Source organism: Cyprinodon tularosa, unplaced genomic scaffold (genome assembly GCF_016077235.1).
Source record: "Cyprinodon tularosa strain WSP-4 unplaced genomic scaffold, ASM1607723v1 ctg467, whole genome shotgun sequence".
In the NCBI taxonomy this organism is placed as follows: domain Eukaryota; kingdom Metazoa; phylum Chordata; class Actinopteri; order Cyprinodontiformes; family Cyprinodontidae; genus Cyprinodon; species Cyprinodon tularosa.
In genome coordinates this window covers 101,154-117,906 of record NW_024039193.1, presented here as the reverse complement: position 1 = coordinate 117,906, position 16,753 = coordinate 101,154, and the positions used below count along the sequence as shown (strand labels likewise).

At 40.1% G+C, this 16,753-nt stretch overlaps 1 protein-coding gene across 2 annotated transcripts in view; it reads left to right on the top strand.

Annotated features, from left to right (window-relative positions):
- The window catches only part of LOC119794056 (ras-associated and pleckstrin homology domains-containing protein 1-like), a 120,046-nt gene that overhangs the window by 79,070 nt on the left and 24,223 nt on the right, over positions 1-16,753 (top strand). Inside the window, exons 9-10 of one of the 2 annotated variants that reach the window (XM_038301386.1) lie at positions 4,238-4,312; positions 16,398-16,475. In XM_038301386.1, coding sequence (XP_038157314.1) covers positions 4,238-4,312; positions 16,398-16,475 — 153 coding nt within the window. The remainder of the gene's footprint in view (positions 1-4,237; positions 4,313-16,397; positions 16,476-16,753) is intronic. The other variant, XM_038301388.1, reaches the window with a different exon arrangement.

The window sequence follows — 16,753 nt, the reverse complement described above, 5'->3', positions numbered from 1 at the left end:
ATGTCCTCCAGCAGACTAAGCCTATAGCAGCATAACTATAGAGATAGCTCAGGATAACCTGAGCCACTCTAACTATAAGCTTTATCAAAAAGGAAAGTTTTAAGCCTAGCCTTAAAAGTAGACAGGGTGTCTGCCTCACGGACTAAAACTGGTAGTTGGTTCCACAGGAGAGGAGCCTGATAACTAAAAGATCTGCCTCCCATTCTACCTTTAGAAATTCTAGGAAGCACTAGTAAACCTGCAGATTGAGAGCGAAGTGCTCTGTTAGGAACATAAGGAACAATCAGATCTCTGATATCAGATGGAGCTTGGCCATTTAAGGCTTTATATGTGAGAAGGAGGATTTTAAATTCTATTCTGGATTTAACAGGAAGCCAATGAAGAGCAGAAGTTCTTGGAGAGACTTACTGAAGAGAAGGAAATCAGATGTTTTCTGCATAAGTTCACACACCTCCAACTTTCTAACATATCTCAGTTTTAAAGCCAAGGATTGGATTTTATGGGATTGTTTGTGATGGAGCAACACAGAGGAGGTGCTGCAAACAAAAGGATGACCCCCTTAAATAAATATACTGTAGAAGAATCCATAAAGGAAATCTTTGAGGCATAAAGCTGAATGATTTGATTTAAACATAAGCTTAGGACAGAATGGCCCAGTCAAAGTCACACTCCTTCCCATCAGGCGAACTTCCTGCCTCTAGATATTCAGATTGAGACAAACTCTGAAGGTAACTAATGAGAAAGATATTTCCACCATACTGTGCTTCTTCTGGGCTTTTATGTCTCTCTGTTATTGATCCATTTTGTCAGACATTGCTCTATATGTGGAAGTCAAACATTTGCCAACATAAATAGGCAAAGTCAGTCTAATTCTAACAAGCTTAAAAGCAGAGCGTTAGTCCTTACAAACCTAAACCAGCTTAGAGAAGCTTTCCTCTAAATTCCTTAAGCAACCTTCATGAATACAAAATGAAAGTAAGAGCATTTGGCCATCACTCCCCGTCTTATTCGAGAGCCTGTTTGGCTGCAGAGCTGCGCTGCAAACTGAAATTGTGTTCAGCGAGCTGGAAAGCAGCTTAGTGCTTCAGCCAAGCTGAGCTGTCGTTGACACAAACAGGAGGACTGGAGAACAGGGAGGCAAACGATGAGCAGTCAAGGAGAAGATGGGGGTGATTCAAATGAAGACAGAAAGGTAAATGCTCTGTCTGTTTTTTCTCATAGTAGCTTCGCCTCGTCTGGTTCTCTCTTCATCCTGACATTGGAGCTGACTCGGAGATCACCTGCCTGGCTGCGTGTTTCCTGGACAGGGCCGCCTTTTACAGTTGCCGTTTGTATCTCTGCTTCTGTCTCCTTGAACCCCAGTCGGCCTCAGCAGATGGCCGCTCACACTGAGCCTGGTTCTGCTGGAGGTTTCTTCCTGTTAAAAGGGAGTTTTTCCGCTCCACTGTCACTACAAGCATGCTTAGTGTGAGGAATTGTATGTGAGTCAATCAGTTGATGCAATCAACAGTTTTTTCTTTGTCAGGAAACTTTTATTCAACTTAACTGTATGATCTGCTTGAATTTTTAAAATGCCTTGAGATGACATGTGTTGTGAATATAAATAAATTGAATTGATTTAAAGGGGCCTACTAAAAAGCACAGAGAGCCAAAAGCAGGAGCTCTGTTCTGGGATTGCCTTTCTCGTTCCCAGCTCGTTGGGAACTGGGACTCGGAGAGCCAGTCTGGATCTCGCTCGCTCCCTCTGATCGTCTATTAAGGCCAGTAAAAAATAACCACAGTTTGGGACAAAATGGATCCCAAAGCGACTGCAGTGATTCTGGGAATTTCCCCGGAGAAATGTGGCTTTGGTCGCCATCAAAGGGAAATCTGCTGGGCCTCAGGGAGCTTCTGTGCCATCACACAGGAGTAGCAGAGCTTTCAGAGAAGATATCAGTCCAGATTTTTCACAATTTTTAACTGCAAGTGGTAAAAAGTGTTTAGTGCTTAGTGTTGATGGACTTCTGAACATTTATCCTGATTTTATAAATGACCATCAACAAAATGTTATTTCTGTTTCCAAACAAATATTCAATTCAATTCAGTTTATTTCTATGGCGTCAATTCACATCATGTCATCTCAAGGCACTTTACAGTTTAACAGATCATCCAGTCAGATTGATTCTATCAAAGGAAAACCAGTTGATTGCATCGACTCATTGACTCTTCAGCAATCCCTCACACTAAGCATGCTTGTAGCGACAGTGGAGAGGAAAAACTCCCTTTTAACAGGAAGAAACCTCCAGCAGAACCAGGCTCAGTGTGAGCGGCCATCTGCTGAGGCCGACTGGGGTTCAAGGAGACAGAAGCAGAGATAGAAAAAGAAGCATAGATACACCCGTCCAGGAAACACACAGCCAGGCAGAATATCTAAACCATATTCAAGTCGGCCCCTTTTCCTGTGATTCCTTCAAATAAAGTCCTCTGATCCACAGGCAAACCTTTTATAGAGTTTAGTAAACCAGGGCAGGCGGATCCTGCCTGAAGGGAAAATCTGAGCGTGTGGACATTAGAGCAGGATCTGTTTGACCTGAATATGATTTTTAATCTCCGCACATCAGAAGAGATAAAAACTTTCTATGAATGATTTATAGTGATTTAAGCCAAAGTAGAAGCTTAAAGAGCCGAGAAATCTCTCTGTCTGAAAACCAAACCCAGATCCCAGACGGTTAAAAGATCAAATATGTGGAATATAGACCCTTTAAAATATAAGCTGTGCTTAAACACTGGCCATCATTATCAATTAATCATATGCACTTGCAACAATATATGCATTTAGCATTATTTCCGTAAATTAGTGCTAATATAAGTCTGAAGGGTTCAGATTCATCTACTTCTGAACATTCCGGATGATCTTTATGTAAAACTCTTCACACTGTAGCTTAACACACTCAATAATAATCTGACAGCAAACAGAAATGTTCCACTGTAATGGTCAGAGAGAGGAAACCTAAACCTTTCATAAAGAACAAGTTCTTCACATTAAGAACAATATGAATCTGCAACTTAACCCCCCCATTCTGTCACCACTGATTAATATTAAAGGAGAAGTCGAGTCAACAAGGAATAATCAATGGATCATTATTAATACCTAAAACTAATACGTTCACGGTGATTGAATGAATTTGGTGTTAATCAGTAAAAAAAATAATCATTTATCTCATTAACACTGATTCAGGGAGCGGCCATTTTTGCCCAAATATAGTAGCCCCTCCCTCCTGCCATCTTCCAGCAGTGACGTCACGGTGCGTTAAGCCTAGCGCCATTCTCCCCGCTTTACAAGCTAAATCAATGGGAACTACTAGAGACATCTGCAATCAACAACAATTATTGAAGATTTCCAGAGGACTTCACCATTGAAATTCACCAGAGCTATAGTGAAACTGACAATGCCCACGTGCATGGCAGCTGGATGTTGGAATATATCGGATAAAAGTAAAAGCCAGTCGGCCTCAGCAGATGGCTGCTCACACAGAGCCTGGTTCTCCTGGAAGTTTCATCCTGTTAAAAGGGAGTTTTTCCTCTCCACTGTCGCTACAAGCATGCTTAGTGTGAGGGATTGCTGAAGAGTCAACGAGTCGATGCAATCAACTGGTTTTCCTTAGATAGAAAACTTTGAATCAATCTGACTGGATGATCTTGATAACTCTAAAGTGCCTTGAGATGACATGTTGTGAATTGGAGCTATAGAAATAAACTGAATTAATTGGATTATGCAGCTCAACAGCCGGAGCATCAAATGTCCCGAGCATCGACCTGAAAATGCACAAGCATCCAAGTTGATGAGTTGGATGCCTTTTTAAAACCCAAAACATGTTTGGTGTGAAGGTAGCAAAAGGAAGATGTTCATAAAGAAAGATTGAGTTGTTTTCATCCAAAGTGTAGGAAGTTGAAAGAAATTGTCTCCATTTTGGTTTCTTACTCTACTTGACTTCAGAGAAGAACCTGAACTATTGGATTAGACCTGACAGTGTTTGCTCACTTTGTCCCTAACGTCTCTGTTCCATCCTGCAGGATCCCCCAACACTGTATTTTCCTCCTACCTGGTTTCAGTCTCTGAACACTTCATCGGTGCATCCGACCTCTGCTTCGCCACACAGCTTTCTGCTAAACCACCTCAGCCACTCCATCGAACAATCAGCCAATCAGACAGCAGATTAACTCACAGAAACTCTCTGTTCTCTGTCTCTTTTTAAAGCACTCCTATCTGGACAGGGAAACCTCTCTGATTCTGAGAAACATTGCAGGAAAACCCTCCCACCTGCTGACCAAGGTGACTCTCTTCATTCACTTCTGACTCCTCCCCTCATGCAAGCCTCCCACCTTTCTGCTGTCATTTCATTCTTGCATGATGCATTAAGGGCATGCACATCTCCCTTTCCTTCCCCGTCCCTCTGCTGTGTTATTTTGTCTATTTGTTGGTGCTTGAACCTGTCCAGCTGGTGAACCATCTCAGATTCCCTCTTTTTCTCTGTGTGATTCCTCAGTTAGACCCATTTATTAACGTGTGCCCAGGTCTCCTTTAAGCATCTATGCTGTGCAGCGCTGCTGAAGCTTGCCTCCATGAAGCATGAGGGTTTAATTGTAGTGCAAAGAGACTGAGTTAAAGGGAATTGCATGTGTGGTTATATAGTAGAGGCCTGATCACACAGGAGTGGCCATACAGCTGTACAGCATGTCACTATTATCAAACAGCTGGAAGCAGACAGGAAATTTTAACCTTTTCTTTTTACTGTCTGACGAAAACTTTCTGGTTTCAGGTCAGTCTGGATTACTTTAATTATTTCTGCTTGAAAAATCCCTGAAAAAAACATGTTTAGAACCGTTTTACACTGCAAAAATGATCTAGAAATGAGTAACATTTTCTTTAATTAAGTGTATTTACCCCTCATTTGAGTAGGTAAATATGATTGTTTGCCAATGGAATGAGTTTTTAATCTTAAAATAAGATCATTAGATAATAGGCACCTGAAGTAAGACAATAGTTTTTTCTTATTTCAAATGTAAATGGTTCAATTGGCAAAGTGTCTCACTTGCCTCCTCAAAGCAAGAAAAAATGCATGTATCTAAAGAAAACTATATTTTGAGATTTCATTTTTTTGCAGTTTGTCTCTAGATTCAGATTTTCTCTGTATTTAGTGGAACTTCACAGTAAAAACGTTCTGAAAATTAGTAAAAATCTCTTAAATTAATTGTATATGCCATTCATTTGATTAGATAAATCAGATGATTTGCCAGTGGAATGAGAATATTTCCTCTTAAAATAAGATAATTAGATATTATGCCCGTGAAATATGAGACTGCAGTTGTTTTTTCTCTCATGTTAAATGTAAATTGTCTTGTTCCTTTGGAAAAGTGTCTCAGTTACCTTCTCAATTGAAGAATAACAAACTTATTTTAAGAACTTTGCGTTGCATCAGATGTTTACAGTTCCTGACAGAACTGCCTAACTGCTGTGGTTTGGAGGCTGCTTTGCTTCAAACAGTTCTGACCGCCAATCTTCTATGGGCTGAATTCAGAACTTGAGGCTTTATTAATGAAACATTAAGTGTTATCGTCGCGATACCTTCAATATGCAGCCAAACACTCCCACAGCATGATGCTGCCACTCTCATACTTCACTGTTTGTTGTTTTAAGGCATCCTACTCTTGATGTAACCAAGGTGGTTTTGGTCGACCTTGAGATGAAATTGCTATCAGTATGTTTTTTAATGTTATGTGATGGCTTCTTCCTCTCTGAGTGGCATTCAGGTCCTTTTAGTGGAAGACTTGTAGTTCCTACTGATCATCTGTTAAAAACCTTTTAATCAAAAGGACAGAGACCTCTTTGGTTCATTTATAAAAACTGAATAAATCACTTTTATAAATTTGGATGAGAGGCTAAGTTCACCATGACATCATCAACTTATACTTTTAGCCTTTATGAATGTCTTACCGAAAAAGTAATAACAAGATTTTCTATTTCTAAATGAATGTAATCATTTAGGTACAGGGGCGGATCTAGGACTCTAGGAGAAGGGGCTTAGCCCTGAGGGTGAAGATGAGAGTAGACTTTCCGGTAAATCCCGTTCTAATGTAAAATATGGCAGATTACTGGATTAAGGGAATTTCTAGTATACTACATGCTATCACGCATTAACATTTTTTAGAATTTGGAAACAGCTGCTCTTTATTTCCCAAAGATATGGGAGGAGGAGAGGAGAGAATGGATATTTTAGCTGCCTGAAATAATCCGTTCCCCTCCATAACATGGGACGAAATAAATTTACCTGCAAGTCTTTAACTGCGTTTATTCTTCTCTTCATCAACAACAAATCCTGTGGATTTGGTGACATTTGATCATTATATGGCAAAGTTATGCAAGAGAAATCAAATATTTTAGCCTCCTGTTATAATGATTGATGGGCGACCTGTCCAGGTCGGACCCCGCCTCTCACCCGTAGAGAGCTGGAGATGGGCACCAAAAACTCCTCATGACCCCGCTGGGGATAAGGTGACCGAAAATGGACGGATTGATGATATCTAGATGATAGAAATTATTTTAGTAATCCTGCCTGACCTACGGAACAAAATATTATGCAAAATGTTTGATTATTTCAAACTGCATTTAGAAATTAAAAGGTTTAATCATAGGCTGGGTGTTCACACTCCTGCAGGTAAGTGAAATAGTTCATACTTGTGTGTCTGGTTCGGTCGCCTGGTATTCATCATGGTGGGATTTGTGTTTCCCCAACAGGCTGTTGTTGGGGTTTTAATTTTCACCTGGAGATTTTAGAGTTTGTCTGTTTGATTCCAGCTTGCTGCACTGAAACCGCTACTTATGGAGGAAAGTCGCCCGCTGCTGGTGGGGTTTGTGGAAAGCAGATCCTACAGTAGCAGCCATTCAAAAAGGCCCTTTCCAGTCGCCAGCCAAATGGCAGCCCACCTCCCGCAACTCCCAGCCAATTCCACTCCAACTTCCAGCCACTGGCCTTCTCTTGAGCGTGCATATTTTTTTTACTCTGACTCCACCCTTTCGCTAAATAACAGGGTCTGACCAGGAGATGACGCTTCTCTTTAGATCTTCATGTCCACAAATCATGACAGAAAGAATATTTTAGATGTTTAAAAAGGAATTGTAGAGGACCAGCCAAGGGCCCATCAAGGAAAGTGGGTAAATGTTGAACGGTTCCTACTGTAGAACAGAACTTTAGAAATGAACTCCAGCTTCTGTAGAAGCTGGATCTGTGGGATTATCTCAGCCAAGCTTCAGTTCGTTATAGACGCTGTTTTCACCAAGACTTATGCTGCCATTAGATTAGATTAGATGAGCTTTATTGATCTCACAGCGGAGAAATTCACTCGTCACATATTGGCACAGAAGTTATAGAAGGTGCAAACAAGGAGGAAAAAGGTGCATTAAGATTAAGAAATATATATACAGTATATCAAGATAAATAAGGATTAAGGTGCAAGTGTACATGTATCGCACACAATGAAAAAAAAAATTCCTGTTTGGACTGTCTCATAGTGTGAAGCAGTTCCAAAGGGAAATTGTGGTTTATTTGCATTTATGAATTACATGGTTGTAACAGATAATTGTGGCAATTTGAGGCATGTGGAAACTTTGGAAATGATAAACTAGACAGGCTGGTTCAATTTAAATGCTATTTTTCATTCTATTTAAGCCTTATAAAGACAACTAGAAGCATTTATATGATGATAAATCCTTTGGTTCCACTTTTCCAGCCTGGGAGAAAGACTCCTGTCTTCACTGTAGGGCTGAAAATAACAATTATTTTGCAAATCGATTAATATGTAGATATTTTTTTTCATTAATTGATTAATAATCAGATAGCCAAAGGTTCCTCAAAGATTAATTTTTACACAAATTTAACCAGGTGGAACTAAAACGATTCCACTTGAAGAGTTCTGGATAGAGCAGACTGACATCATCAGGTGAGTTTGTCCAACAAGTTTGATTTCTGTGGAGATAAACAGCCGACCTAGAAGGAAATATTAAAAACCTTTGGCATGGTCTAAAAACACATTTTTAAAGGCTTGAAAGAAAAAAAGATGCTTCTTTTCTGGTGCTAATATTAATATTTACGCTTTTAGCTTCTAATGAACCGCTTTCTGGTTTGCTTTTCTATTATGACATCACAGGCATAGTGAGTTTTCTGTGTTTTCATTTAGAACGGTACATTTAGTTATTGGAGACGCAATGTTTGACCTCAGATGGTTCCCATGTTGCTTCGGTGCTTCGACTGTGAGTAGCACTGAGCGAAGGGAATGTGCTCAGTTGGGTCATGAGTCGCTGGAGCTCAGCCAGTTGCAGTAATGAAGCTTAGCAGGTGAGCCTGGAGCTGACTAATGCAGATCAGTGCAGGTAATGGGACTAACGGCTGCTTGTTGTTGTTCTCTGTTTGCTGGCAGATGTCAGCCTCTCCTGGTCTTAGCATCTAGAAACATTCTACTTATTTTCTCTTAATGGCTGCAGAGCTCTTGTGAAGGCAGATTAAGTTGAGATTAAGTTTAGATAAAGCATGTGGATGTCAATAAGCAGCCGTTATATCTCAGTTAAGATAAAGCCGTTGGCTTCTTTACAGCCCGGGTCAAAGGCTCATATAACGAGTCAGCAGACTTTGGTCGGATTGGGTCAAAATGTCCCAAATTGTATTGAATGATGAATAGATGCATTGGACTGAATGGGTTTCACAGAAAGGGTGCTGACCCAAAATCATCAAGACTGATAAGCAACCATTAAGCCGGTCAAGATAAGAAATATAGTCTTTTCAATCATGCAGATGCTTTATGCTGATGGTAAAATCATGTAAGTTCACCCTCTTAAAGATGAATTAACTTCTAAAGAATTCTGGAACTGGTAGACATCTGAATATTCAAAATAAATAATACAATAAAAAAAAATTTCTTTTTGGCCTTTTTGGCACCAAACAAAACTAAAATGGAAATAAAATCCCAAACAGTCTTTGATCTAAGCATTTCATCTTTGCTGTTGTTGTAAAGCTGTGGCCGTTTCTGACGGGGATGTTTTCCCTGGCAAATTCATATTTGTGACCTTTTTCATAATAACAACTTTTCAGCTAAATTGATGGGCAGATTTAAACTACAGTGTGTGCAAGTGAGCTTAACTTTGCCCTGACCTGTTTGTATTTTGTTTGGCGACTAAATGCTACAGGGATAGTGGTTGTCTGTAGGACTGGGATGGCCAACTGGATGTTTTATTTAGTTAGTTTTTTTGGGAAAACTGCACAGAATATTGGTGTTTTAGTTGTTGTGTTGCTGCTTCTTGTTGCTAATGCTTCAGAAGAAATTCAACATAGTGGCTGCTCCAGCGGTTCTGGTTAACAGTAGATTCTCACGTCTGGAAGTTTTTGCTTTATGTAGAAAAATTTCTCTCCAAAACCATCTCCATTTAACTTGTTATTTTCAGCAACAAAGATGTTTCTTATGAAGCAATAAAGTGGTCAACATAAGACAAAACGAATGTAGTATGAAATAAATAGGTTTTGAATTTATTATGAAATCAATATTATATTATCATCAATCAATCAATAAATATTTACTATTCAGGGATTCACGTTAAGGATTTTTACTACTTGATTTCATTTGCCCAGAAATATTTTTTACTTGCCCAGTATAATTTTTTCTATATATAGTTCCTAATATTCATTTTTGTATATATATCAATGAAACATGTTTGTTTTTTAAATGTTTGTTCTTTGTAATTCAGTAAGTTTCCAGGTTCCTGGTGTATATATGCATGTGTCAGATAATGAACTCCAGCCTACATTACCGTGTTAACATGCTTTTCAATCCTTCCTGCACATTCTTTTCAAACTAAACTTTCCTTTAAACTGTTATGTTAAAAATCTAAAAAAAACTTGACAGGTTAAAAACTCACTACTACTACTCACCAATTTAACATGTTTAGCTCTATAACATTTAAATGCGCCACTCCAATGTCTAAGAGAAAGATTTTATAAAACTTTTTTAATGTATGACCTGCATCACTGTACAGAAGACTGCCATATGATAGAAATATTTACATAATACAATTATTATTATTATTATTTTCCTAATCCCTGACTGATCATTTTTAATCTAGTGTGTATTATAGTATAGATTAAATTCATCATGCAGCTGCTGCTCTGCAGAATTCTCTCCCCAAGAGCTGAATCACGCCATCTAGCGTAAAATCACACGTTTTTTTTTTTTCAAATCACGCGAGAATATGTACAAAACAACAAAAATGGCGCCGGCACTGCTTTTGGGTCTTTTTCAGCGAATGTCTGTGATTTTAAAGTAGTTTTGAACGATAAATATATTTTTTTTTCTGCTAAATTTTTACCCTCCAGACAATAAAAACTACTTGCCCCGGGCGATCGGGCAATGGTTAACATTGAGCCCTGCTATTAGATTATTGTTGTGCCAGCTTACCAGAAAATTATAAATATATTAAATAACTAGAACTGGATGTTAGTTAATTACTAGGTCATTCAAATCAAGGGCAAAGGTTGAATGGTTATAACTGTAATTTGCTTACTGACCAGGGTTTTAGCCCCTTTCCAAAAAAGGGGCACACATAAAACACTAACATTGCTGTTCTATCTACCTATAGTTTACCCAAGCAGAGCACTTATTAAGCATCAGATGGAAAGGAGGGGGAATGAGGAGGTTACTGTTTTTGTTTCAGTGGAGTGAAGGCCTTCAGCTCAGTCCGGTTCTTTGCAGGCCCATCGTTGGTTCAGTCCGTTCGTCCAACAGCAGCTCAGATAGATTTGGATCAATCTGATGCAACAATAAGAGGCGATTTGCAAGGGGGTTAATTTTATAACTCACGGTAGCACGAGACATCTCCCGACTTAGCTACGGTGGTTAGCACGTAGCTGCAGCCTCAAGCAGCACTTCCGCACCGCTGCTCCGTCCCTCCGTCTCACAGGCGGTCAAAGTTGTTCCCTTGCTTTAAAGGCAGAGTCAAAACAATCACAGACACTTTGCTTTCTCTGTTACCTTGAGAAAGTGTGTGATTTTGTTATGGGAAAAAGGTATGTCTTGTCTATAACCATCCCTCACTCAGATATTTTGTGGCCTTGCTGTAAAACAAACTGAGTTAAAAAAAAATAAATAAATAAATAAAACATTTTTTAGAGAGTAAATAACTTACATCAATATATGAAAGAAGGAAAGAGCAGAAATTAAATTTTCCGACTGCAAGCTTTAAAGGAAAATGTTTCCCAAATGGTTCCTTATCAATCTCTTAATTATCTTGGCTAAATTCAACTTTCATAAATTTAAAATAAAAAAATAAAAAAGCCAGACTTTAATGTTTAACTGAACTTAAGCACTATTTTCATACTACGGTATTAAATCTTCCTCTCACCTAATGGCACAAAAACACCATATCAACTCCTGAGTGTACTTTTTTATTGTAACACCCCCTGGCAGTGGCACATGTGTATATTTGTATATTTTATACATTATTGTTGACTTTGGTGGAAATACCTTTAAAAACATGTCATTTATTCGCAGCATATTGTGAGAAATTCCAGGTTTTATGTCTCTAGTTATGTCTATAAAAACTGTCATGCTCAATGAGAAGCAGCCAATCAGACGTGAGGGTCTCTATGGATGTCGCTTTAGTCCCGCCCATGGAGGTTAATGGGTGAAGCTGACAGTTAAAATGATTTAATGAGTCTGCCAACGCTATGAAATAATTAAAAAGTGAAATAATTCCTCAAAATAAATTAGTTTACTTTTGAAAAATCCCGATCGTAATTTGATGTCATAATATGAAATTTATATTTAATTACTTATTGGGATATTTAATAATTTAATGTATATTTCATACTTTAAAATTACATTTAATTCGTTAAGAATGTATTGAATAACCAAATAGTGCATTTCATTATTTGATGTTACATTTAATAGTATATTTATTTGTTTAATGATGTTCCCTCTAAGATCCATTTGCTTTATAAACCAGCTTTAGCTGCTGTGGATCACATCGCCGTCTCATAGAACTTCATGCCTCCGTTATTCTGAGTCCTTCACTCAGAGGGCTGAGAGAAAATCATGAGTCGAAGCAAAAAACATATTTTTGTTTCAATTTATGGTCCATGATTGGGGCGAGGCTAGTATGGAACTCGAGATTGCAGGCAGATTATGAGCTTCTGGGCTGGTCTAATTCCTGCAGCCGCGATTAGGCTGATGGTGTAATTATCTGCTCTCATTAGTGAGACTTCAGGTTGCTGCTGTGTGTGTGTAGCTCCACAAATAACACTCTTTCTGTGTCAGTGTTACAGCGCCTCTGCAGCGATTGTAGTCCACACACACACACACCACTGGCCTACTTATGCTTCTGCTACGTACAATGATTCACATCAGCCGGTTCGCTTTTCAGCCTACAGCAGTTGGAGAGGGACAAATTCCTCCTGACTTCAAAAGGCAGCTGAATGTTTGTTGGGCAGAATCTAATTTTAGCGGCTTCATAATGTAGGTCAGCTAAATATCTGGGATGCAGCTGGAGATAATGAAAGCCATGGCAGGCTGCGTAAATAAATAAATACAATGAACAACATGTGGAAGACCTCATTTTATTTTAAGTCGGAAAAAAATGTTTCTAAGATTTCAACTCAGTATTTATATAGTGCCGATTCACAACACATTTCATCTCAAGGAACTTTACAGATACAGTTTAACCAGATCAAACAGTCAGACTGATTCAAAGTTTTCTATCTAAGGAAAACCAGTTGATTGCATCGACTCATTGACTCGAAGGGAATCCTTCACACTAAGCATGCTTGGATTGCCAACTTCAAGAGGCAGGATTTGCCATCGAACTTCTGGCCACAGAAAAAACACGTAATATGTATTACGTACACATATTTAATATGTGTACGATTTTGTATTTGACCATTAAAAATGTGACGAGTGCTTGTATAGCGTATTCAGAGCAAGTTCTAGGACCAAAGTTTGGATTGAAATCTGAACCCATAGTCCTTACCTTCTGTTCAGTGATGGCTTTTACCTTTTAACAAAGATGGCTGCCTTCAGCCCTCTTTCAAACCATCTGTCCAAAATCTCTCTGTTCAGCTGAATCTTGCACAGACTTACTGGCTTCTCTGTGCTGCTCTATGTGTTTGGGTATTTGTTCTTTGGTTTCTCCAATATTAGAGGCTGCCCAGTCGTCTCTGTATCGGACCACAAAAGCGACTCAGCTTAGGTCTGCTTGTTCTGTCTTTAGGATAAACCAGTTTTTGTCTGAGTTTGTTGTTGGGTTTGAAATTCACGAGTACGTTATATTTATAGAAAAGGTTTCTCAAAAACTCCTGACATGTGGAATTACAATCTTTTTACATCTCTGTTTTCTCCTTATTGTTTGAAGCAGTTTAAATAAGCGCAGACATTGAGTGATTTCCTAACATTGTTGCGTTTGTTTCCTTCTCCTCTGTGACGGAGGGAATATTGTCAGTCTGGTAAATAAGAGTTTTAATAACAGAATGTTGGTGTTCCAGTGGGTCAGAATGCAGATAATGGACTTTATGTGTAGGTTTCAGGTAGTGTTGCACCAATACCAGTATCAGGCGGGGCACCGATCCAGCAATAAAATGGTGGTATAGGTATCGGCGAGTACCAACAAATAGGGCACCGATACCATTTTGAGAGCAAAAAGCTATTGTCACCCATTCCAGGAAGGCAATAAAAAGTTCTACTGGATTCACTTTGTGTTAGTCTTTTTCCTGCTTCACAAAGGTAGGAAGCTGCTTGACAAACCATGATGGCAATTATTTAGTTGTATGCAGTTCTTCATATAGACACACATCAATTTCAAACTGATGGTATCGGTATTGGCCGATACTACACAGCCAGGTATCGGGTATCAGTATCGGGGCCAAAAAATTGGCGCAACACTTTCTGATAAACCTATATTCTTGGCATCCTGATTAGTGAACTTCTGGTTTGCGTCCAGTGAGTTGCTGTCGTTGTTGAAAGCTTCTTTGGATTGGATTTTGACCCACATGTCATCCTGATATATTTTTGTGAAGTACATTAATGTAGACTTGTTGCCGCCGGATTAGAAGGGTCCTTGTTGTTGATAACAGAGATACTTGGGCAGTAAACCAAGCATTTGCTGTCATTAACAAGCTGTTTATGAGCTTAATTCTGCTGCTGCCGTGTGTGTGGTGTGTGGTTTTAGTTGATGGTAGTGGGATGTTGATAAGGAGATTAGCCAATTATCTTATCATCCTCATCATCTTGCGCTCACGCCCTTTCACTCGGTCTCAATATGGACCCTCTTAAGTTTCTGTGAGCTTGATTTGAAAAACAGATGGACGGTATTTGTCTTCTGAGCTGGATTGAATAGTGAGAATGAGAAGACAAAGAGGGGGGGCAGTTGGGGAAGAGTTGAAGACAGAAAATACTTTGTTGACTTTTTTTACACAATTCAAACAATAGAATCAGTTATTGATGTAAAACAAGTGTCAGTTAAAAATCATTAAAGTCGTAGGGAAACCATATTTAAATGTTAAATCATCCTGGCTTAAAGATGTATATAAATGTACTCTTTATCAGACCATATTGTCGCAATTTTTTTTTCTATTTTTAAAAATAATCCTGTCTTACTATCTGTGTTTTTTTTTCGTTATCTTATGCTGCCCAGTTAGTTACACGTCAGCCTGAACACCTACATTCGGCCAATCATATATCAACGGTCATCTGTCAATCAAATTTTTTCGGTCATAGCATCTGGATTCATACGTCGCAGCTAATATACGGAATGGTTGAAATCAGAATCCTTTCCTTTCCCATTGAGTTGCGTCCCAGTGTTCACGGGGATGGACGTCTGTGTCTTCGCAGGCGTAGAGCTAACAGAACTGGCAGCGTTGCGAGGCAAGGGCTCAAACATGTACGGCTGGAAGCCTTCTACACCAAACCAAGCTTCTGCCGCCCTGGCGTCCTCTTCCACAACATCTTGGTCCCCTCTTTCCTCCTCTAAATAAAAAATGGATGACGGAGGAGACTCATCCACGACCTCCGACACTAAACTCTCCTCCTCTTGCATGTTTCCGCTGTCCATAGCGTTCCTTGACAGCGTCGTTTCTAAGTCACCAATTTAGTGCTACTTGGTCCCAATGGAATTTCCCATTGGGAACCTACTAGCACTAAGTTGCTAACTGGTTAGCAGGATGTTTCCGATAAACCGGCCACAACCAAACTTGCTTGCAAACCTTCCACCAAAACAATCCAACCATTCCCATACGACTTTAATTGAGGACCTTGTTATATTGTAAATCTCCTTTATCTGTAACAGTACATTAAATTTAGCTAAAATCCCACAACTGAATAAAATCCTCCATATTCTGTGTGACTCTATGGAAGTGAAACTCCAGCCTTATTCTGGCTTTAATGTTGCACTTCCACAGATCCACAGCATCAAGGTGAGGTCCCTCCTGCAGTCTGTCTCTGCAGGACAGGTAAACGGCCATCTTTCCTTTACAGATTAAAAAATGTTAGAGTTGGGGCTTTTGCTTAGAGGAAGAAACATTTTAGAAAATGAGAGGAAGGGGCATGGCAGCGTAATCTAAACAGATCCTTGCATGCAATGTGGCACAGCCTCACTGCCCCTCCCCCTACCACCAGCCCTCCTGGCTCATCCTCTCACTCCGTCCGTCTCAGTAGGCCAGGGAGGACGCGAGTAGCTGCGACGCTCTAACACAGATGGGTGGAGAACCAGGGGAGCGGAGTGGGATCCTCGGCTGTTTGGTTCCTCTGCTTTGCCACGGTTTGGCACCTGATCGTCCTCTTCCCTCTTATTCTAAGGCAGGAGGCTGGAGTGTCGTGCTGCTGTGGAGGCAGGGAGCCCGGCTGAGGCGCATGCACCATCCGTTGGGTTAATCCTCCTTCAGTGGGATCACGGTGAAGCCGCTGCATTCATGCGTTAATCCAATGTCTTCCCTGTGAAAACACGGAGATGGTGATGATGGTGAAAGGGTGCAGAAGGAGGGGAAACGGTAGCGAAGCAGCAGTGGGATGTTTGAACTCTCTGGGCAGTGGAAGCGTGTTCTGGGACTAACCTTTACCGGGTCAGGAAGCTAGGATCAGGCTACAAACCCTGTAGGATGAAGCACAGTTCCTGGGCAGGCTTACAGATCTGTCACACTCTCACTCCATGTTTTACTACTTTTTAAATTGATCTGAAGCAGAGACACACAAGGCGTTTTAGTGTAAATCTGAACTCTGCTGATTCACAATGAGTTCCTGTTGGAGGAATCAGGTAGGTTAGCAGGAGTCACACCTCCGGGAGAGAAGTTTGTTTGCTTTTTCCTCACATGTCATCCTGTGTTTGTGTTCAGGAGGAGCAGGCTGCCAAGCTAAAAGCGGAGAATATCCGGGTGGCTTTGGAGAAGATCAAGGAGGCGCAGGTGAAGAAGGTGAGTCAGCTTCACACACATGCTGAGGGTATTTAGATTTGGAGTTTGTGGCTGTATGTGTGTGTGTGAGCGGCACGTGTCCGGAGCACCAGGCTTTCTGGGTCGGGTTAGTGTTACGCTGCATTTAAGAGCTCCAGTCCATAACAGCTGGAGTCACCAGACTCAACGCAGCACTCAGCATAATAAAAGCCCAATCCCAGAGAGGCTGGATTAACAAACTGGAATCACCGGACTACAGCGTCTTCAGTGTGTGTGTGTGGGAAAGTGTCGCATTAATC